Raw genomic sequence first — 24,965 nt, forward strand, 5'->3', positions numbered from 1 at the left:
GCGCCAACCAAATTAGCGAAATTAGCATAACTCATCAATTTTAATTCATCTACATTAAATAAACTTGTATTTGCAATCAAAACCTATGCACCGATAAATAAAGTACATATTTTTCTCTATATAACCTTTAGAAAATCTATAGAATGATTTCCAAAATGTTCGCATTACGTATGTGATTTTTCTTATTTTTCAATTAACTATTGAAACAATTAAATGGAACCCTTTTTAAAGCAATTTTAGACAAATATCAAATGACATGGTCTGCCAATGTATGTGTCTGATTTATTATCCACAATATCATGATGCTATGTAATATAGCATGGTGAACACTACTGAACAAATCGTTTATAAATGGAGAGGTCTCCATGGTTTTTGGAAGGAGTTGCTTCAGTTGTAGAAAATAATGATTTTTGTTCAACCCAATAGCAAAGCTCCTTAGGATTAAGATCTCCACGATAAATTATTATAAACGTTTCTGTTGACAACGAAATCTTCGCGGATATTGTAATACAGGGAAAGCCATCTTGCAGGAATATATTCTGATGAATTACTTGCTTTTGAAGTGAATGGATGGACCGCTGTTTATAATAAATCTGAGATGCTTGTGCAATGACTTATGGCTAACCGGTTTTTTTTCTTCCCTACGTAAGTTGCACACCTAAATTCTACAACAAAGAGGGATAAATACTGTTCACTCTGGTAATACAGTGAAGACAGAAAATACTGTATTTTTCATCTGCTGGACAGATTATCCTGTCCATCTGCAATATCGTAGTGAAATTAAAGCCTGGTTGTCCTTTAGCGTCTACTAGAAACCATATTCCTTACTATATTTTGTCCACAATTCACAAATTTACTTTGTCGATCTCGTTCAATTCTTTCTTGGCTCTCGATTTCTAAAATTCTGCTTCCCAAAAGTACAAGAAATTTTAAAATTTTCCTTCCCCACAAATTGGTTAATTTGATTAATTCGTTTTACAGGAACCAGGAAATTACGAGCATGCGCCAGTAGTCAACTTAGTACTTCACTTTCTTTTCTACCGGGAATTACTGTAGTTTAATTACTTGGTCATTACAGCATATAATTTATAGTATCACTTCAGTAACTTATAAAAGGTGTTGTTCTTTCTTCTCATACACTGTAATTATAGTTGGAATTGCAGTTAGATCATCCCTATTGCTGGTTTTTATATACGCAATCAAAACAAATAACAGACTTAAAAACCAGAATGTAGATTTGCGATGAATCCCAATGAAATGTTTTTTTAAATGTGGTCGACGGGCAATCTTCAAATTTAAAAAAAAAATTAAAATAAAATAAATAATGACAATAATAACAATGAGATAATTTACGCATTTAACTCTGATAAATAAAACTTATCGTTAATAAATTTCTTAGTGCTTAAAGGCGCAAATGATTCTTATTATATATATATATTTTGAAACGTAATCACCTGGTACATCAGAATTCTAGTTAAAAGACAAACAAATCTAATTCTTAGTCGGCAGTTAAACATAATTCCTATGTAAGTAGACACCGTTCACTAAGTAGACATCGTCCTATAATGCAGACCGAATTATGCTGTTAAAATCCCGAAACATTAGTCATTAAATGTCTATAAATATTAAATGAAATGTTTAAGTCGTATTCCAGATGGATTTGGTATGAGGCTGTTTATAAACGGCTTTCGAAGTGATTTACCAATCAAGTGAACACCGCTGAAAGTTTAGGCTTTAATGCATTGTAAATGTATAAGTTCCTGTTCAAAACGGAAGGAATGCAATGTTTCTGTGATATGTTTATATTTAAAAATGTTCACAGAGTACTGCTTAGAATAATTTAATAAATCGTCTGAACTATATTTCCAAATGCACTTATAAAATTTGAAAAAAAAAATCTCGTGCGCCATATCGTATGCAGATTATTTTACTCTATTAATATATCTCAAATTCACCTCCATTTTTCATAAAATGCACACCGCTCGTTCAGATAGTCAGTGTATTGTTGTCTCCGATGTCCTGATATTGAAAGGACGTCTGTAGTGCACCCGAGAAGGAGTCATGACATTTGCCCTTTGGTAGGAAACATCGGTGTTTGAATCTCGTCTCAAAGGTGAGGATAAATGGCAGGGTTTTTCCTTCCAGAAACTCGGACTAGTCATCGCACAAAGTAGTAAACCCACCATAGAACACACATTTAACAAATATAGCATACAGGCTTAATAGCGTCTATTAGCTTCTACCATAGTCCAACCAACCAATCCAAATAGTGTGACAGTTAGTTTTCATCGAACAATACTCACTGGAGAACTAAACAGCAAGTTGTGTCTTGCTTCTGGTTTGTTATTTCTTCCATTACAACTGACGAGAAAGAAGCAACGAGTCATTGAAGTTTTACGCATGCAGGAACATTTATAATCTGCCAGTGAATATTTCTAAATGGCCAGAAGCAAAGAAAAGGGCATGTCAGCTCTATCGGAATGAACACATACAAACCCACCCATCCACCCACAGAAACAACCATCAATCCTCCAACAGCTCTCACCTCTCATTATTCCACAAATAATCTCACAAATTTATACAAGGACCACTAGCTTTATTGCAGCAACCAAAGAACCACTTACCTCATCTTGCCTATCCAAATGAACATCTTTAATAGTTGGTCGCAAAGATATTGACATAGTAAGCAGAGTATTCGCAAATAAAATATGAAATCCAGAAAACTTTCCAATCCGTTCATTGAAATACATTTAACTGTAATCACTGAAAAATTCATCCTAATGAGAAATAATATTTTCTATGTCGAATTTTTTTTTCTTTTTGATGTTGATTGAATCAAGTGAGAGCAAAATTTGGATTGCGACCGAGACAACTAGCGCCATCTAGTATATTATGGCTGTTAATTGCGTATTTTACAAGGTGGAAAAACTTCCCTTATCACTTTAACTCCTCTATTTTTCTCCTCCGATGTGAGCTAGGTTAACTTCGTAGGGAGATACGATAAATTTAAATTAAACGATAAATTTAAAAGGAATGTGAGTTCGCGTTACAACAGCACATTTCTAACGAAGGTGACATTGTGCAGACATCTAACTGAACATCATTATTCCTACATTCCTATCATGTAACCTGATATAACTTATAATCGCAAGTGCTTCTGCATAAAAAGAATAACTTTCGACAAATTCCTCTTAAATTGATAACATATTTTCAGTTCAATTTGTAGTTTGTATTTTCAATTCTAAAAACCAATACTGTGAAAATTTGTGAGCTGGTCACTCTAAGCAGTCAGATTTTTATGCGGCAACTTACTAAAAAAGTAAATTCCATTTAATTGGATTAGTTTGCATTCTAAAACATTGAATATTTAAAAAAAGTAAACGTATTTTTTTTTGTAAAAAAAGAATTAAGAAATAGTTTGAAAAATGAAGAATTAGACCGCGCACACTCAGACACAATAAAATATATACAATATAAATACTGTATATATATATATAGAGAGAGATAGATAGCTAGATGGCTACAGCATTGCCACCCATTACCCTTCAAGGGTATTAATCACCTATCGGTTCTGCCCTCCAAATTTTTCACTCGCTATCTTAAGTTCGGTTCTGCTCCCTCCAAAATTTTCACTCGCTATCTTAAGTTTAAGAACTTAAGATAGCGAGTGAAAAATTTGGAGGGAGCAGAACCGATGGGTGATTAATACCCTTGGAGGGTAATGGATGGCAATGCTGTAGCCAATGAAGTTCTAACTGAGGCTCGGCTATTGCTGTTACCCTCCTGCCATGATCAGAGCTTTAATACCTCAATAACACCTTATCCCTACACTGTCCTCTACAGATAACGGGGAAGATGAAAAGCATTCTTGCTTCGCCCCTTTAAGCCAGTCCTTATAAGGATATAGATAGCGGATGAGAGAGTTGAGTTTGAATACCCTTGGAGGGTAATGGATAGCAATGCTGTAGCCAATGAAGTTCTAACTGAGACTCGGCTATTGCTGTTACCCTCCTGCCATGATCAGAGCTTTAATACCTCAATAACACCTTATCCCTACACTGTCCTCTACAGATAACGGGGAAGATGAAAAGCATTCTTGCTTCGCCCCTTTAAGCCAGTCCTTATAAAGACTAAGATAGATAGCTTTTGGCTATAGAGAATTTTAGATTGGTTTAACACCCCAGTCCTTTTTAGGACTTCCAGGGTAGCTGATGGCAATGCAGTAGCCAATGAAGTTTTAACTGAGGCTCTGCTATTGCCGTTACCCAGCCATGACCAGAGCTTTTAGCTCAATAACACCTCAGTCACACAGATTTTCTTCATTCAGATGACGGGATAAAGAATCAAGGACTCAGTCCATCGCCCAGTTCTTTTTAGAACTTTTAAGATAGATAGCTTTTAATGCTTGAAGTCTATCGTAGATTAATGCGTTTTGCTAAATTATGAAATCGTTATGTCTTTGCTCTTGAAGGATCTCGTTCATTTGCAATGTTTTCTTTCTTTCTTTTTTTTTTAATTTCACCAGTATTCGAAAGCCTGGATTTTTTTTTTTGGGGGGGGGGAAGCATCTAGTGAACAGTCAAATTCAAGGTGTATATGAAATATATATATCGTCTAATGAATAAATGCCTAAAACGATTTTAATAAATACCATAATAAACATTCCGCTTTTGAGTTCGGTATAAAGAAAACTGTGACTACTATATTATAAACAATAAAAGCGATTCTAAAGTATAAAGCAATCATCATTTGAGAAACTCTCTTACTGGATAAACATTACACGATTTGCTCTCAAATGATATTGAAAACCGTTCTGTTTTGCATATCCTTGTTCTTGAAACGAATAGCATAGAGACTTTAGCAAATGATGAGAACTTAACTAGATCAACAGTTACTCGTTTCTTTGTGTTAAGTCAACTGCATTCATTTCCCCTCTTCTAGAGCAGATATTCAATATGTTTCAAGTGTAGAATGTTGAGACAAGCAAATAACAAAGGCACATAGGACTGGAGGCATTTATTGGTAATTATTTCTGCTAAGATACAGCAGATAATTGGGTTATAAACATACACACACACAACAGCATGGCTAGGCTGTTTCACAAGCATTCGCGCGCGCATGCGCACATGACAGGCAGTGAAGGACGGTTTAAGTGGTAGGTATCCAAACCTGGAACCTTCGGCATACTTTGATGGATCATACAACAATATTCAACTTGTACATTAGCATGTAACTTCTGGAACATACCACGAGCAGAAGATGAGGTCTGTAATCGGGCAATGATGGTCTTTGGTAAAGAGCATGACTAGAATTGACGATATTATAAGTAAAGGCAGCCAAATAAATCATGTATATACATTATGTACAGCAGATGGGAAAAGTCCTTTTTTGTATGCCCAGAATCTTAAAATTGACAACATGCTTTTTCTTTTTGGTTTGTTTATCCATAGATCCTGATCAAAGTAGCTTACCATAGCGGGAATCATGATGACAACAGAACTCATTGATAACGTCTACACTAAAATTACAAGGTTCCATCTTTGAAAAACAAACAAACATAAGATATATTAAATTCATTTTTACTTTATCTTAAGGTACTAGTATATTGCGAACGAAAATATTTTAAGGACTAAAACGTAATAAGCAAACACAAAAAAATAATAACAGAAAGCTGCTTTTTTTTTCAGCACAAAAAAATACAAAATAAACATAGGTTTGTTTCTCAAAAAATTAAGGATAAACATAACAAATGGTCCCTAACTATCAAGACTCAATTAAAAATCTTCTTGATTTTCTTTAAGGATTTTTAAGTACCAAATAACACAAACAGATGATTGGAGTTTCATCTGGAATGTACAGGGTGCTCATGGAATAGATTGGCCTCACACTAAACACAAAAGGAATTTTATTTAAAGTTTGGAATTTTGATTTTCATTTAAGTCTTTGTGCATATGAATGGGTTTTTTTTTCTTTTGATATGAAAATTTGAACGTAGATCAAAGATGTAGTTTGGGATAAGTATATTTATATCAGCGCAAACTACTAATAGAGAAAATCTAGATTTATTGAACCGTATAGCTACTCCTGGAGATTGGTTTACTGCCACCATTAAAACGATTTTGCTTTTCTCAATGGCTATTAATTAATGATGCGATTTATAAGGCTTTTTATAAGGTTATGATTCATTCGGGATTAAGATGGCTTGAAATCTAACTTAAGAGTAGAACTAAAAGCTCGTTTATTTTAAGTCTTTTTACAGTTGTCATCAATTAATTATAATTGACTAATATGAGGTATTTAAAGGTGTATTGTTATTATTCAAAACTTATAGAAAGATTAATTGTTTAATTAACTTTTTTTAATTTTTGTAAGAAAATATTAGTTAAATTATTATATCTAATAATGAGCTTTAAAATTTTAGAAATTAAATAAACTACATTACTAAACTTTGTAGAATTATCGTCATACAGTTACAACGGTCTGTAACCGTTGTAACTGTATTTTGTGTTATTATAGAATAGAGAGATAAAGTCTTAAGACTTTATCCCCCCCCCCTCTCTCTCTCTCTCTCTCTCTCTCTCTCTCGCTCTCTATCTTCAAGTGCTACCGCATTATTTTTCTTTTGCATCTAAATATATAGTACTCTAGCAAATATTCTTAGCTTATAATAGGATAATACTTGATCAGAAACTAAAATCAAATATTTATATGCCGTAAGGAATAAAGAAAAATACCCCAAATGTAATTCGTAAGTTAACGACATAGAATCTAAGAGGATTAAGAAAACACCTATCTGGATGATCGACATGAGATGTGTATGGAGTTGTAATACCTTTTTTATTATAGAAGACGCGATGTATTGCTGCCTATCTGAAATTCCTTAAAATCCCGTTTAGGGCAATATATTTCTGTGAAAAAAACCTGTTTTTCGTGTAGCAAAACTACTTTCTGAATGGTTTTAACATAAAGTGAGAAAAGCTTCTTAAAGATTAGATGCAGCAAATATATCTTTCAGATATATGAAGGAAAAGGGGTCTTTGCATCAAGCAGAAATCGAAATTCTATAACAAAATATAAAGCAACTGAAAAGACTTATTTCAGGACCGTTCCCCCTTACACACACACACACACACACCCTTTGCCGTAGTGGAGAGTATTACGAATTCAGCATAGGAGAACCACAGATATCTTCATTTCTGCGGATGGATTTTGTAAAATGTTCATTGCAAGTTGACTTGGATTTTAAGCGTAAGCGCTGTTACTTTCATTTATTCGGTCAGATAACATTCTTTCGTATTAGTAATGTAGATTTTCCCGTACTTCGAACATACGAATGCAAAAATATTTTGAGATGCAGAATAAAAATGGCAATATAAAGGTTTTTCTTAAGCCTTTGCATTCATGCTATATAAAAATGGATTTATCCAAAAAAGTATATAAATTGGGTTGTTTAGAATGACGAATCTAGCACTTGCTTCTTCTCCGGTACGGAGGTAATTTTTTTAAATCTCCGCAAAAGTTTTTACCTTTCCATTGCGAAAGGAAAATCTTACTGCTACTATCTAAGACTGTCTAGCTTATCCTTGCCTAAAAGTATAGAGGAGGTAAAGACACGCAGTCCATTAAAACCTGCATTTACGGTATATTCATCGTTCAGACTATGCAATTGCAAAGTACGGATATTATTTCATATGGCATAGCGTATGAAATATTATTAATGGAGTCAACTTTCTCTTTCAGATATATATGATAATGTTATGTTTGCATATTTAGTCGATCTTGTAAATTAATGGGGAATGACCGAGATGAAAACAGCTTGTAATGAGGCTATGATTTTGCTTCTTAAGACAGAAAACTTAATCTTAACCAAAATTTTTCATTCGACAACAACTCCTGACCCTATCGATTCCCAGAAAACGTTTTTTTTTGTCAGAAACTAATCGCGTATGCTCAAGTTATTTTTTTTTCTCGTAATCTTATCCCATTTTAAAGTCCTTTTATCTAAATATAAACCACAAACGTTCACATCTTTGATACTACATTTCTCTAACTTTTCTTTATTCGGAGAATAAAGGCAAAAAACGAAATTTTTGGGGTAAAAAAAAAACTCTGTTTAAAAGAACAGTTAAGAAATAAATTTCTTTGGAGATATTTTGTTGGATCAAACTCAATCTGTGTTAAACGCTTAACTTGACCAACAAAACTGATCGTCCACTTTTGGGCCCTTAAAATTCTACAAGTAAATACCCATGCAAATAGGCCCTTCTTACACAAATTACGATATTGTGCGCCTTCTAATTGCACGTGTTATTCAATGTTACTGTCATTTGGAGTCTAAATCAATTATAGAGTAATAGAATTTCTTAAAATTATGTTGAAGATAGGGTAATTTAGTTACACACCACAATAAAGCTACTTATAATAAAAGAAACCTTAGAAATAATCGATTCTGGAAATATTTCGGAAAGACAAAAAGTTGGTTTTAATTATGTTCCTTCTTTTGAATTTTACGAGACTTTGCCAGGCAGACACTGCAGACCTTATTTCAGATTGCATTAAGTGTTTGAAAATCTACAGCAAAACAGATGTCAACCAATATAAAGCTTGAAGATGAGAATCCTATTTCGCATAATTCGAAGCGGCAACATTAGTACAATTTGATATTAATTGAGTGCTTTTTTATTGCATGTTGATTTATCTATCTTTAATTTGAGGCTTTTATTTATTTTCAGATGTTTTTGTTATGTTCTCATGCAACGTGATAATTACCATTCTTACTATTATGATGATTATGTTGTTACTGTTTTGGTAAATCTTATAGCGCACGATAAACATCAAAAGGTTCAAGTTAATTTGATAGGTAAACGTCGTCAGTTTAAAATTAGCAACCATTATGCAAACGAATAAAGTTACAGAATGTGTATTTGTGACGTATTTCATGGTCAGATAATGTCTTTGTATCAGTGGAAAAATCGACGTGCCTTTTGATCGAAAATCCCTGAGTTCGAATTCCATGTAGGATGTGAGTTAAGGGGACTTCAGAAGGACTTTTAAGATGAAAGTAGAACAGCTGGTTAAACTCCTTTCAATGGTCTAGCAGTGTCTCTGAAGGTAAGTCTAAGGAACGAAATAGCAATTTGCATTTTTGCAAACATTTTTACTAAAGAGTAAACACAACTTTCTTACTTTGACACCATCCTTTTTAATAGCTCATTCACAGTAGTCTTAATATGAAGGATAACTGGGAAGAACAGATCTCAAACATCAACAGGAAGATATCCGGAGTCTACGGCTAATATTAATAGCGATATGTGGTTTTGAAGGGTGTCACTATAAAGTGACATGAGCAGCGTTTCAAGCTACTACCCTCTTTAAATACGTTTCAAAGTGGGCATTTATATCCCATTCCTAAGTAGTGATAAATCCTTAAACTTTAGTGATCTGTCATTACCTTAGAAAAATATGTTTGAAAATAATTTAATAAACGATTTTAACTTCAAGTTTCTAACTGGCTTGGAAAATTCCATTAGTTTATATTAGATTTTCACGTTGCCTCAAAAGCTATAAAAGTAAAAGAAAAACAAAATATATTCGCTTAATTAACTTTGTGTTTTACAATATTAATCAAACATAAAAATAGTTCAAAAAAAACAACACAAATTTCCTTTGATTCTTATATAATCGAAATTCCTCTGAAAATAATAATAATAATAATAAATTATTATGTATGTTTTGCGTGGTGGCGCTGCCTTCACTCTGTTGAACAATACTATTGTTGCGCGATACCATTACGTGACTAAACTCAACGAAAAGGCATAGACAAAGGGAACTGCAACTAATTATAAAAAAAAATTGAAGAGCGTAGAAAAAAACTCTTCAAAAAACATCTCCGTGGTTCATAATAAAAGCGTAATATGTATAAATCCTGTAGGGATAACCTGTTCTTATTACAATCCACTGATGTTCCACGGAATAAAATAATTGCCGATGAAGACATGCCAACTGTTCAGAAACACTTGAATAAGGCACTGTTGATCACCCGGCCAGCCATACCCATGGAGGCCTCGGCATTATAGCACCAGATAACCTTGCGAGTCTATCAGATCTACTGGTATTGGAAACACCATTCATATTAAATGAGTATGTATATGCGTATGAGTATGGTGTTTAGTTTTTGTTTTTTCTTGGTCCTGAGCTTCGTTGGTGATACAGACCAAACAGATCCTTTCTCTTTACACCAGCAGTCCCGGATGTGAGCAATTTCAAATTCACAAGACTCCGGAGGCACATGTGGCAGGAATTCAGTATGAAGAGAGGAAGCTGTAGTGACTGTCCGCCACTGTTTGTTGGTTGAAGTCCCTTTTGAAGGCATCTTTAAAGATTGTAGTCCATATTAAGTACTTAAATCCAGAAACTGGGCTGCTCTTGAGGTCAAACCAAGTGTCCGGCCATCTCATCTGGCACAACACCTTCTACCAGAAGGTGATTGGAAAGTCCTGTCACTGTTGGAGATCCCTGGGGATTAAATGTGCTTAATACGGGAGGATTAGTGGCTGAACGAAGGACGGTTGAGACAATAGGATAGGGAACGTAGCGGGCATCTGGAGTGGGACTGTATTGGTCTACACCACTGGCAGCCGTTCTCCCAGGAGGAGGTGGGGGATGGTCACCTCGGATATATGAAATCTGGAATAGAGAAAAACTAACGTCATTACCACGTTTCAAAACGAAAGATGTTTTTAAGATAAATTAGTAAAAATTTTAAAATTTAAATTTTAACGGTTTAAAAGAAATTAAAATTTAATTTACCTATTCTGATTTTTATATTTTTTTTTCAATATTATCACTTCATGTATAACTGTTTATTTTATTCCTTTTAAATCATAATTCTTATAACTTTATGTCCCATTTTAAAGTAAGTGTAGGTACGTTATTAACTTTCCATTCTGTGTTCTCAAAATGACTTGAAAAACCACTTATTTAATGGCCACCATCGACCCAGCTGTTACCATCTGCGAAGTATTACGTTACTATTAAAATGATCAACAAGTCTCCTTTGATTTCTTGAGCAAATTATTCTTATAAATAAAATTCGGAGTTCCTAATACGAAGATTAACTCACTTTTCCAACGAAAGGGAAATCATTTTCGACACATTCCCGTTTGTGAAATTAATCTGAGTGTAAGTTTATTTGTGTGTTGCTAAGCGAAAAGCTGTTTGCCTCCCGAGCAAGAAGTGTTACGCAACGCTTGTCAGTTTATGTCGTTTCTATAGCCACTAACGCGCTTCGTCCATTCTGCACGAGCAACTATGTAATGAAGCGTGACGTAATAGCAAACTGAGTGAGTTGCATTTAATCAAATACATTTCTGCTTAAACTGTGCAATTTCGAAGCGAACTGATGGACAGATTTTAGATTTACTACAATAACTTATCAAACTCAAAGTATTGCTCAATCATAATGATAAACTGCAATCGTGTAAAAGTGCTCCCTTTGTCAAGATAAATCTAATCATTTCAACAACATAAACATTAAGAAATGAATACATTAATATATCATTTTTAGTATTTTAGTATCATCTAATTCCAAATATTTCAACTCGTTTTTATTGACAGAAGTCTCTTTCTGTACTCGTGAATCATTTATGAAATGTCATATATATTAATGCTGGGTGTGTTGTGGATTATTTCCCAAAAGGGTACTAATAAATTTAAAATAAATGTCTGTTACATGAGCTTCCATCTAGTACTACTGAAAATGATTAGTCAATCTCATATGGAGGTGTTTGAGTTTTTCCCTCCTGCAAAATAGACCGCCAGGAAACCTACGCATTCATAGATCTATGACTACGATGATAGAATTGACTTGCTTTCTCATTAACAAAATTTATTTTTATCATTTCATTTCAAATCTCATTTATTATTCTTAAAATGGTAAACATTAAATGGCAGTACGTGATTTTAATCGCTCTGAATGAGATCACCATTCTGATTATTGCAAGTGACTTATAAAAAACGTATAACGTTTTTGGTCACTAGAGTGGGGTTCATGAATTAACTAAGCCTTGATCTACGATCCCAGTGTACTAAAAGTTCTACGCTTTCGCTAGCGAGTTTGTCATTAAAATTAAACGAATCGTGATAACGATAAATGCTTATTACGAAAATAAAGAGCCAAAAGGCTTCAATTCGGTGATGTGAAATTATATCGATAAGTTTGTTGTCTCGTATAAAGTATTAATTTTAATTAATTCAATGATTTAATTAATGTATTTTAATTAATTAAAACAATATATTGTTATTTAAAATTCATTTTTCTTTACGTTTTCTGTCATTATGTAATTTCTTTTTCTGATTATCTGATTATTTATTTATTTATTTATTAATAATAAATAAATAACATTTTTCTAACTCGGTAAACGAATTTAAATAATCCAATACATATTTTAACATTCTTTTATGTTTTAAATCACTAAAAAAAAAAGTCAGATTAGGGATTGGTAAAATTTCAATAATATCCGTTCTTCAAAATGCAAAATTATCATAATAATAATAATATCGAATGAGTTAAACGTTTCGGTAAAATACCCCTCAGCATTTGCTTAAATAAATCTAGTTATTGTCATCTAGCAAAAGTTATCGGGGTGTGCAATTTTCCTTAAAAACTCGGTAGCTTTATGATTCCAATGACAGAGGCAGAAGGACCCAAAAAAACAGGAAAAATAAATTCGGTATGCCTACTTCGAAGAACGGATGCGGCTGCCCAATGCGTAGCTGTTTAGCAAGTGATGTATGCTAGTTATTAGAGCGGCGGTGTCATCCAGCCCACACTGGAGAACCCATAAAGTAAATATACACCGAGCACTAACGACAGCGCCAGCTGCCTCAGTACCTTTTCTCCCATCTTCTGATTATAGACGTTTCTTCTCAGAGCATCAGCGTAATAATCATCTTGGGAGGTGTAGATGGCCTTATTGGGCACCAAATGGTTCCGGTCTAGCGTAGAGTGACCTGACACTGCAAAAGAGAAGGAAGATACTTTAGAAAGACAGATTATAACAACAGGTGATCTTTGAAACGCTACATGAAGACATTTGATACTTAATCCACACACACGCTGTAATTTAAGCTTGAACCTTCAGAACTCTTACAATTCTTTATATTTATAAGCGGAAATCAAATATTTCTGAACAAAATACGCCGGCAATTGTTTAAAGGCTAGCAAGATGTCTTTACGCGCTAAAGGATCCAGTAAGAACTTAATGTACGGTTTACCATCGATATTTCTTGTAAAGAATAGATGGACAGAGTCGTAAACTATTATGTCCATTCATTACCTCGCTGTTATAGTCCTGTTGTGGAGTTAATTCGCCCATCATCTGGACGAACGTCAAGCAATGGCATTTACTTCGCTCCTTTTAGTTGTTATGGGGTACATTGAAAACTTTTATTGACCATACGAGTTCTCGGAGGTCTTGAGAAACAAGAAAAGACATAGCACCAAGACCTCTAAAAATTCTTTTCCTTGCACGAATGACTTTGTCTTATATAAATGGTTGACGAGGATTATTAACTTTTCTTTTTCTAATAAAGATATTGTAATTTTATTGTCCAATAATATCCTGCCCAGTGTACTATTTCGGGAAATTTTAATTATTTCATTGTACACAGAGTATTGTAATAATTATTTACCTATTATATAAGTTTAATTAAGTTTATTAAAACTAAATTATATCGGATGCAGAATAAATATATAATAAAATATATATTTCAATATCTGGTTCGTCAGAATTTTAATTAATACGAAGGAACATATTATCAAGATTCTTGTACCCATAAATCGGCAGAATCCACTAAAATTACAATTTCAAGAAATAATAAAATATTGAAGTAATCCGATATAACATCCGATATAACAGAATACCTGCGATGTACAGTTAATATCTTTTGCTTTCCTCTCGATGGAACAGAATTTTTAAAGTCACTTTTAATTTAGTCTTATATAATTTCAATGCGTTAAGATAATTAATGAATTATTTTCAATTTTCACTTTAAATGAAAATTATTTTCAAATAAAATAAATAAATACATACTTTAAGTAAGTTGCATTAAATGTAATAATTATATTTATTAATGAATTCAAAGATATTAATTATTAAGGGGACTGGAAGGAAAGATGAAACCCTGGGAGGGTAATGGATGGCACTGCTGTAGCCAATGAAGTTCTAATTGAGGCCTCGGCTATTGCTGTTACCCTCCTGCCATGATCAGAGTCTTAATAGCTCAATAACACCTTATCCCTACACTGTCCTCTACAGATAACGGGGAAGATGAAAAGCATTCTTGCTTCTCCCCTTTAAGCCAGTCCTTATAAGGAATATAATTAATTATTAATTAAATTATTAATTAAAAAGTTGATTTTATTTGTGATATGAGAGTATTTTTTGATCTGCGAAGTAATATTGTGACAACTTAATATAGTTTTTAATTGTTTAAATTAATATTCTTAATCTTATTTATTTGAATTTAAAAAATTGAGATAAATAAAGTATTTATTACGGTATCCTTGTGAAAATGATTGAAAGAAAGAATAAAAAATGAAAAATGCTCCTAAAATAGGACAATACAAAATTTAAAAAATAAAACAAAGTAAAAAAAAAGGGGGGGTTGCATGTTAGATAAACGCTACTACATAAATTTTAGAAACCACTGATTTGTTTATTAATGTTAAATGTAAAGAAATGAAAAGAACTTCGATATGTACTATATTTAGGATGAACATTTATTCTCTTGCATTTTAAATGGAAGAGCAGAAATGTTCGCCGGTGCTTTGAGCCATAAGTTGTTATTTGAATTTACGTATCTCGTCGATGTTACGAAGAAGATCAAGAAAACTGTAAATGATATCCTATGGGTTGAGAAAATCCGTCCAGACAACAAGGAACTTTTCCACTGGGGAATCAAGAGAGCTACAACGTGACGGCTTTTTTGATGGAAACTTCAAAATAACAAACCAGAGATCCTTGACATCTTGCAATACTTTAGATGAAGAACTGGGAAGCCTTTAGACATCGAAAATAGCAACTGTCATCCCCAAATTTAGGATATATGACCTCCGTACAGAATGTATAATTTTAATGTTTAATAATTTTCTTAATAACCCCCAAAGATAATTAAATTATATTTTGCTTAAGCACTATAAAAAGAAGTGCACTTGAAATTTTATTTTATTTAATATATTTATATGATTTTTGTAATTTCATATATAAACTTCATTTTGGCTGCTAATCAAAATATATACTGTATTGAAATAGTTCACTTGCTTTAAAAAATGAAACATACACTGGTATGAATATTCCAGCCATCACACGTGACCAACGCTGCTATATATAACGTAAACTCATACAGTCCGTAGAGTCGGTTGCACATCTATATACTATCCATGGCATGGGAATTAACTTACTATCTTCGAAAGAGGTATAAAAGAACCAAAGAGTGCTCGCAACTGTGATACGGAAATCTCATTGGTTCGATTTTGAAAGAATCAACCAGGAGTTTCAGAGAGAGTCTGCATTGGTTCAGGTTAGTAGTGCGACTCTACGTAAAGAACTGCGACGTCACGGTTCCCATAGAAGAGCAGCAGCACATAAGCACAACAACCAAGACAATCAACAGAACACAGTACATTGTGGCAGCTTGAGAATTATTAATAATTACTAAAATACTATTGAGAATTACATTGGCATTCATTTGGATTTAGGTCTTGTACCTTTTAATTTTGGGGGAAATTCTGTAGTCCACATGGTCGACTATTGTTGTTATGTAGGCTTCCATTGATAGGTCGGGCGTCAACAACCTTTTAGGATAAGTTTCTGAAAAAGTTGTTGATCACTCTTTTCCACATAACTGTCGGTTGACGAATTCACATACAGTTTTCAAAAACGTTATTCTTTGGCTTCCATAGTCTCTTATTTCCCCATCAGTTTTTTTTTTTTTTTTTTTTTTCTGAAAGCAAATTCTCCGTTGCCTCTTTTCTCAAAAGATGTCGAAGATAAGCCTCAAATTATGCTAAGAATAATTAACTTAATACAATTATTTACGCAATTTATATACTAAGTAGTGATTTCTTAGATATTACGTTCACTTTCTATAATACAACACGGTGTTTTTTTTTTCCAAACAAATGTGGCAAATGAAATTGATTCAGACATATAAAGTAATCATTTGATATCACATGTACTGTATATTAATGATTAATACGATTTGTTGATTGCAATTTAATTATATGTTTATTTTTTTTTCTAAAGTTGATCTTTCTACATTAATAAAAAATATAGAAACTGTTAAGTATACATATGGTTTTATAGTTAGTACTACCTTTATTGTGTTTGTTAACCTTACTAAGGTTATGAACCAACCTACTAATATGCATATCCATTATGCCGAAGAAAGCGATGTTTGAAATACATTTTTTAAATGAATTCTAAAGCACGATACTCAATCGCAACTTTCATTCAACGCAATTCACATGTCAAAAGAGTTATGGGGACACAGAAATAATACACTGACTTGATTAATTAACTTTATTACAAACAAACAAAAAAAAACTCATCTTAAAACTTGGAATGCACTGAAATAAAATAACTGCAGAGATTTATTGAACCCGCTAAAAATGTGGAACATAATACTTTGGTATGTAAAAAGTTTTCTTTTTTTTTTGCGATTTCGTGTGTTAAGTATTACATAAAATCATTACGCATTTCTATTTTAAATTGCGCTTCAAGTGCCAAGCTGCATCCAAACAGAATGTACGGCTTCAATTCATAGGATTTTAGAAATTAATTTAAGGTTATTTCTTGTCACATTGTAATCAAGTTAAAATTTAAACCTAGATCTCGAATTTCTTTTTTCTAAAATAATGCCGGATGTATAGAAATCCTTGATAAAATTATTTAATGATACGTTTAGAATGCATCATCGCTGTACAACTTACCTGTTTCAGGATACCTGTATGGTGAATACTGTGGTACGGACCCATCTGGAATATACGTTCCGTCTCCCTGGTCAATCAGATAGGTGCTGGAAGCTGGCTTTCCTTGATCTTCCTAAAGTTGGAGATAAAATGACTAGTTATAGATATAAATTTTATGCTTCATATTATTATTTTTATGTGTCACAATTTTCAGTTCAAACATTGATTGCAAATAATCTTTCATTTAACATCTGAAGAAGATCGTGACCTCATTTTCGAAACTTTGTTGCTGCTTTTTCTGAATTTGTATCCATGTATACTAACGTCATGTGTCTATGTACCATATACTGGTATACGGTTGGTATGAATGTGTCTACGGGATTCAAATTTAAAACACTCAGCTTATGGAGAAGCAAGGAAAAATCCTCTCTTATTGGTAGAGAATAGAGGATGGAATGTCTATTAAGGATTGATAGGGTGAGGGTGAATACATAGTTCTATTGTGAGTATTGGAACAAAATAGTAGAAGAGTGTGTAAAATGGACAATAGGAAAGTTAATGTGGGGGGAAAGAGGGTAATAATAGTTACTTTGACCGTAATTCTAACCCTTTAAAGGATCACAACAGAACGAAGGAAATAAAAAATGGCGATATAGTATGTACGTTTTCTATGACTTCTATGTCATAAAATAATTTTTTTTCTTTAAATTAAGTATGACGTGATGGTCATACTTCCATGTTTCTGTAGCAATAATACGCTGCCCCTCTTTCAGCATAGTATTTTTAATAAATTCATTTTTTTTTTAGTTGCCCGCGACGACGCTCTGATTATATTCATCATTCATTACTTACCGAATATTCTTCCGTGCTCCGTCCTTCAGAATACGCTTCACTTTTTTCTGATGTTGAGCTTAATGTTTCTCCGTTGACGGTTTCATTGTAACTGCTTGGTGCGTACATTTCAATCGTGGCAGCTTTGCTACTGGACTGGTCGCTTTCTGCAGAAAGATAACAATAGATGTTCACTAAGTCGTTCTGTGGGTTTGCTTTTAATTTTACTTATATTGAATTATTTATCTTAACTTCAGACGAACATACTTACTTTGACACAGCTTAGCCAGTCTGTTCAGCACTGGCAGCATGCGAGAAAAATATGGAATAGTTGAAAAAATTATATGAAAAATTCTATGATTGAATATTATTTGATTGTTGTTACTACACTGTTGTTAATAATAAAAACAGAAATGTGATTTTAAAAAAAAAATCAATCAATTTATCGATATTTAATATCAGCATGTCCCCTTTGTTGAACAACACTGTACATAAGATAATAAATGTTATCTTTTTCATGTCCCATATTATACGAGCATTTTTCATCTCGATTTTTAAAGATAACACTCGCATAAAATCGAATTCCAGCTTTAAATACTTAAGTCAGGAGCTGGTATTTAAAAGGAAACATTGTTAAATAGTATACAACGTAAAACTGAAGAAAAAAAAAAACACTCAGATCTAGATTTATTACATTTAGGAGTTCTTTTTTTAATTAAAACTTTCGGATATCCTCCTGAAACTACTTCAACCGGTAAGAAGATCAGAATAAACGAGTTGAGGAAACACTGATATACATAACCTTTATTAGGACCCCTCTGAAGAGTCTCGCTTCGGTCGAGACTCATATATGAACTATCAATCAAACCCGTTCAACTGATTGCGATGAAATTTTGGTGGAGGGAAATCCCTACTAACGTTCATCACAAAACAAACCTTGAATATCATGATTTGAAATAATTAAGTATAAATGATCTTATCTGCTTTTTGTTAGTGAAAATCGTGAAGGATCTGTTCTGTTAAACATGACCAAAAAGTAAAGTTATTTTAAGCTTAAACTTAAAAAAACTTAAAAGAACTGGGAGATGGACTGAGTCTTTGACTCCTTATCCCGTCATCTGAATGACGAAAATCTGTGTGGATGGGGGGTTATTGAGCCTAAAAGCTCTAGTCATGGCCTGGGTAATGGCAATAGCAGCCTCAGTTAAAACTTCATTGGCTACAGCATTCGTTACCCTGATTAGTAAGTAAAGGGTAAAATCTCAAAAAATCGGACGATCTCTAGGCCACTCCATAGTGGGCGAAAGACCGTCCATGTCTCAGCGTTGGTTCCACTCATTGACGGCCGCCCCGTCCAAGCACCCCGACGGGCTCCCCGTTTAAGCAGAACCGCTCAGCGTTGGTTCCACTCAGTGTCGGCCGCCCCATCCTAGCACCCCGATGGGCTCCCCGACTCCTGAGCAGAACCGCTCAAATTCCGAGGAAAATAATTCACCGACAAGAACCCCTCAGCGGGCCCTGCCGGAGAACACCTTCCCCGGAGACTCAAGGTGCTCCCTTAAGGCAAAAACCCTAAGGGAGCAAACTCAAAAACTCATCACCCAGGATAACAGCAACAGCCGAACCTCAGTTTACTTCCTCGGTTCAGCATTGCTAATTGTTACCCTGGAAGTCCTAAAAAGGACTTTTTCAATATTTTCTTATTTTAAGCACTGCACATTGTTTTTAGTATTTACTAATTATTCAATAATTATAATGGTGTGTATTTGGAAAGAACAAGTAATTTTTTGATAATAAAACAACCCGCCACTCTTTAATAATATTAATGTTTTAAAATTAATATTATATGTTTGTTAAAAATGATGTTGATATATTTCAAATCTTCTGTTAATATTTTCAGATCTAGAAATGCCTAAAATTTTAACTAAAAATGTTAAGGATTATTTATATTATAATACAGTTCAATTATAATTCCTGCCTCTGATCTAGATCAGAAACTTTGATCCAGAAACCAAAAGTATGAAACTTTTACAAGCCATTCCAGGCTTCCAATAATCTGGGTGGAGGTGATGGCGTCATACTAGACCATGAAAATTATTTAACGTTTAAAGAAATTCACAAACAACCACTCAACATTGGGAATCGAATCTACACAATTAGTTGTAGATTTGAGAAGGTATCTCGTGGGCCAGCCTGGCAGCAAATGGTAAAAACGAAACAAAAAATAGAAAAATCTGTAGAAGCACAAGTATTATACTCATATGTGACAGTTTAATAAAATAATAACAATGTGTAATACATCACGTGTAATAAATAAAAAATACATTGATGCATGCCAATGCACACACATTTTTTTATCTCTATCGTAGAGGGCGTGAGTCGCTAGTAAATCTCGATTATCTGCTATCCTAGCTTTAATCTCCTCCTACACATTTCTGTATAATATTTCATGGTCCTTTATGGGATTTCCAGTTAACACTTCTGATTTCTTGCATATCCACACGTCTCTTAATTGTTCCCATGCGTCCTTGACAATTTCGGAAGAACGAAAAGTACTCTCTAACTGAAAAAATCGGGTTTCAAATCGGGTCCCGATAACTTTTTAACCGAAAGGAGTTAAACAGGTTTCAGACAGAGTTGGATGAGTTTTTTAACTACGAAATTTAGGTTGTTCGCGCTCCAAAACATACAAACCAACCTTATAACACACATACGTAAGAGATATATTACAATAACATCTCATAATCTTCATCAACACTACTTAATCCTGATGGCATCATTTACACTTAGATGAAAGTGCTGACCTCTAGCAGACAAAATTTGATATCCAAGTTCTCTGCCTAAGCTGCCCGTTCTCATAGCTATCGTCTTACTTTCATGTGCAATAATATTATCCTTGCAAACGTTACCTGTAATCTGTTCTGGCGTTTATTTGAGCCCACTTTATATCTGCTCACGCTACAACGAAACATCTCCGGGTATTTTCATTCAATCTTTCGGGTTTTACTTCGTGTTCCCCCCCCCCCTTTCATGTATTGTATATACAGTTGCAGAACTGACGTACACTGTCCAATTATGGTGTTTGTTTCGGCAAGTCGTAAAAGAAACGGGAACAATTTTTTCTTTATTTTATTTTGTTTGTTTTTTTCAGCACGAGAAGAAATAATCAGTTTCTTCAAATAAAAAGGAATCACCACCTCTTTAAACGAAAAAGGTTTGAAAAGAGTTCAACCAACACCGTTTCGTTGCTGCATTTTCTGTTAATTGTGATTTGAGAATCAATATGTGTTGCAGGCCGGCAAAGTGGAAAACTACCATTCAGTGGATTCATTAAATCTGTCTTTGCCACATACCTCACGCACACGACCGCACACTTGCGTCGATAAATAATTAGGAAGGATGTGAGCCACGAGTAATTAAAACAACGGATAATACTATCTACTGCAGGTATCTAAGTGAGGGAGTTTTTTTTTGTTGGTCATAACATTAATCAGTCGTTTCTCCTTTGCCACTAAAGGAACAAATGTATGTTTATCTTCGTTCTGTCAAATTCCTTTCCCCCCCCTGCCCCTCCCAACTAAGTAACAGGCATTAATTTATAGAAGATAAGAAACACCGACTTACCTTCTTCTATTCTCTTCTTTCTCCTTTTGCGTACGAAGCAGATAACAAGTATAATGTTAAGAATGAGCAGACAACTGCCTACAACAGACACCGTGATAATAATGAGTCGAGGGATGTCACCTTTTTCCGATAGAACTTCAGTTAATGCACGTTCTGTTTCCGTAGCCGGAGCTTCACCTGAAGAACAGCAAAACAAGCAATTTGTTTTCATATTTTTTTTTACATTCATAAGTATTGTATTCCTCTTTCTTTTTACTCTTAAATACTGTATTTTTATCTATTGTTATGGGAAAAAAAGATGAAGTGAACACAGAAAACTGCCCATTAAATTGCAAATAAATCGATCATAATTTTAATACAACCCTGAAAAAAATTCGGTGTTATTTTATGAATCAATAATAATATGAATTAATGATAAACACCGACTAATCAAAATATTAGTAAACACCGCTGCCATAAATATTTTGTCTTTCTAGAGTAATAGTGGATAATTATCCTTCAGAGAATGGTGACAATATTGCTGCTGGGAATTCTTATAATTCATTCTGAATTGATTGCATCTATTCAGTGACTGGGAATTAACAATTTATATCAAAGCTATTTCGGTGCTTTAAAGTGGACCTCCAGTTTGCAAGAAATGACAAAATAAAGAAATATCTCGATGAAGGAAATCAAACAAAAAGCTACCTTCATGCTGTAAGATGTGCCAAATAGTTTCTGCATTCATAAGAAAGCAAGGAAGCAAAAAAAAAAAAATCCACCAAATTCATATGAATTCTTTTGTCTCTAATATGTTGTATCTAACATATAATTACACCAGCAAAAGGTTTATTTGCTCACTCAGTTCAATATAATAATAATAATTTTTACCTTGGTGTACTACTCTCTAAAACATCTTTATTTGTGCAGTTGCAGGTAATCGTAAGTAAGATCGCTTTAAAAAGTCACCGATATCAGTCTTCACCATACCTGAAGATTCAGATTTTGTCATTATTAATTTACAGGTTTTTCAAGAAATCTGCAAAAAACAAAAGTACTGCACTGATAACCAAAAAGAATGATCTACCTTTAGGCCCAGTTTTTTTCTATTGCTAAGAATTTCGAAAATTGAAGCCAAACGTTTGACGATGGTCCTGGTCTTTTCTTCCATAGTTGTTATCAGCTGCTGCAAATGTCATGTTTTCCACAAAAACATTTCCAGAACACTCATACTACTTTAAATGTTTAGAAAAATGATGCATATCTAAGGCTTTTTATTATAATTTCAAAGACAGATCCTGTCTCTAATTAAAAGCAAAAAAAAAAAAAGTGCTAAATTGAACTACATTCCATGAAGTTCTTGCAATTAGCAATTTTAGGAGAATTTTAAGTTTCCTAAGATGACATGCAATGAGAAAAATTACGAAATATATAGCGTTAGCAACGACTGACTTGTCTGCCAACTGGCGAGTATCCATTTATAAAAGGAAATTCATTTCCTAGAGATTGGGTTAACTGAAAAATGCAAGAAAAATATCATTAGCAACATTTAGAAATGACTATAGTGGATCGTCTAATGTAATCAGTGAGTTACTTAATGAAAAATCAGTTGAAATACTACTTAAGGTAAACGAACACGGGTTAAGACATTTCCCTGAGAAAAAAAACAGAAAAGAAGCTTAGAAAAGTAATCTAAGAGCACAAAAGACTCTCCATGATGGAGTTATAAAAACATAAGAAAGGAGAATAAGTGTCTTAAGAAGCGGATTTTTTTTTTGTCTTGATGTGCAAGTTGGAGAAACCAGTTGACTGTTTGAAAGAGCCAAGTCTTTTTATTATAGTGTGCCGTTTGGCGGCGCTAAATTATTAACAATCATGCAGATACTTTTTTGTCGGTTTATTTGTAACTGAGGTCTAGTTTACCATGAAAAACAAATGTCTAGACAAGAGAGAGAGAGAGAGAAAGAACTTTAAGTTTCGTACATTTCGTTTTCTGAGTTGGTAAGGAGTAAACCCATTCAAATGGGTAAATAATTTTCAGTACTTTAAAAACTCTCATTCCTCTAAAAGATGTTTAACAGAGATGACTAGCTGCAGTATCGTGGGATTTGCTACCGTGTACTACCTTGAGAACGAAGTCTTGCTCTTATGAAGGAATCCAAAATTGGAACTCTTTTTGCGATATTTAGAAGAAATAAACGAACGAAACAAGTGCAAAAACATTTCTGTAATTGAGCAATTGTAAATAGTTCTGGTACTTATACGATAATTACTTTTGTAATTATGAAGTCCAATTTATGGTATTGCAAGGGCTAACAGTAACTAATCAGAATTGTCGCCGGCACATCCACACTTTATAGTATAAACAGTTGGTACATATAGTACGAACTCGTATTTATAAAATAATAACGGCCCGAATCTGTGTATGTTAACATAGACAGGTTCGGTTATTGATTAGTGATAAGGATCTTGGCGCCAGTACAGTAACGAGGGTATGAAGCGCCTGTGGCGAGTGTTTAACATGCGTTCCCCCTAACCCAAAAATGACCAAAATTTTGAAAAATGTAAATGTAACAAGTTAAATTTTATTAATGCAATATGTTAAATACTTACTATACTTACTATTAACCTCATCAAAATGAGTTGCAGAATTTGTGTGTCTAAAGCGGCGTATTGAAAATTTAAAAATAAAGTATAAAATAGCGAACTTTTATAGCTATTTATTTATTTTTATTTGTTAAATTTTTACGTTTTGCGCCCCAAACCTACTTGCGCCCATGGCGGACGCCTCTTTCGCCACGCCCTCGTTACGGCACTGCTTAGCGCAATATAGTTCTAAAACATCGAGAAATGTCTGTGCAGTGTCTCTCTCGAAATCCAACATATGCAATATCATGTTTTAATATGAATTTAACATAACTGTTGTCGATGGATAAGATTCCATCCAACCTTATTCATCATCAAAATTTTCAAAACAATTACTTACGTAATGTAGTTGCCTTGATAATGTCCTTCGTATATGCACTATCCCCAAGCGAGTTAAATGCCATTATACTGAAGATATACTCCGTACCTAGTTCCAAACCCGTCACTGTAAACGTAGTGGTGTTGGTAGGATATACATCAGCGTACAAATAAGTCAGTGAATCTGTCTTCTTGTAACGCACGCGATAAGACTGTTCTATTCCACCATCGAATCCTGGAACCCACCTTAGGATTACTGAATTGTGGGTAAAGTTCACAATTTTCAAAGCAAGTGGAGGATCAGGGTGGGCTGGAAAAGGTTAAAAAAAATTATATTCACTACAGAGCTATAACTTTAATCTTAAAATAACTAATAACTAATCAATATATAGGTGATATTTACTTATATATTGATTAGAAGAATAAACTATTTATAAAATGATTGTACTTTTATGCTGTTATTCACAACTACAAAAGTAATATGGTAAATGAATTATGTTGTTTTTTTTTTTCTATTGCTCACCCCATAATCACTTATTAGGAGATACCTCAGGTTTATCCAATTAATGGTGTCGCGATGTGGTGTGAATGTTTT

At 33.6% G+C, this 24,965-nt stretch overlaps 1 protein-coding gene across 1 annotated transcript in view; it reads right to left on the reverse strand.

Moving 5' to 3' along the window:
* Positions 1-5,001: 5,001 nt before the first annotated feature.
* Positions 5,002-24,965, reverse strand: part of sns (nephrin adhesion molecule sticks and stones) — a 254,295-nt gene continuing 234,331 nt past the window's right edge. Inside the window, exons 17-22 of the mRNA XM_090412430.1 lie at positions 24,393-24,680; positions 21,428-21,604; positions 17,825-17,970; positions 16,994-17,105; positions 12,893-13,017; positions 5,002-10,686 (exon numbers count right to left, since the gene is read on the reverse strand). Of these exons, the coding sequence (XP_090268556.1) occupies positions 10,432-10,686; positions 12,893-13,017; positions 16,994-17,105; positions 17,825-17,970; positions 21,428-21,604; positions 24,393-24,680 (1,103 nt within the window). The 3' untranslated portion in view covers positions 5,002-10,431. The remainder of the gene's footprint in view (positions 10,687-12,892; positions 13,018-16,993; positions 17,106-17,824; positions 17,971-21,427; positions 21,605-24,392; positions 24,681-24,965) is intronic.

Source organism: Typopeltis vanoorti, chromosome 2 (genome assembly GCF_054136105.1).
Source record: "Typopeltis vanoorti isolate ZY-2024b chromosome 2, IOZ_Tvanoo_1.0, whole genome shotgun sequence".
NCBI classification, from domain to species: Eukaryota; Metazoa; Arthropoda; class Arachnida; order Uropygi; family Thelyphonidae; genus Typopeltis; species Typopeltis vanoorti.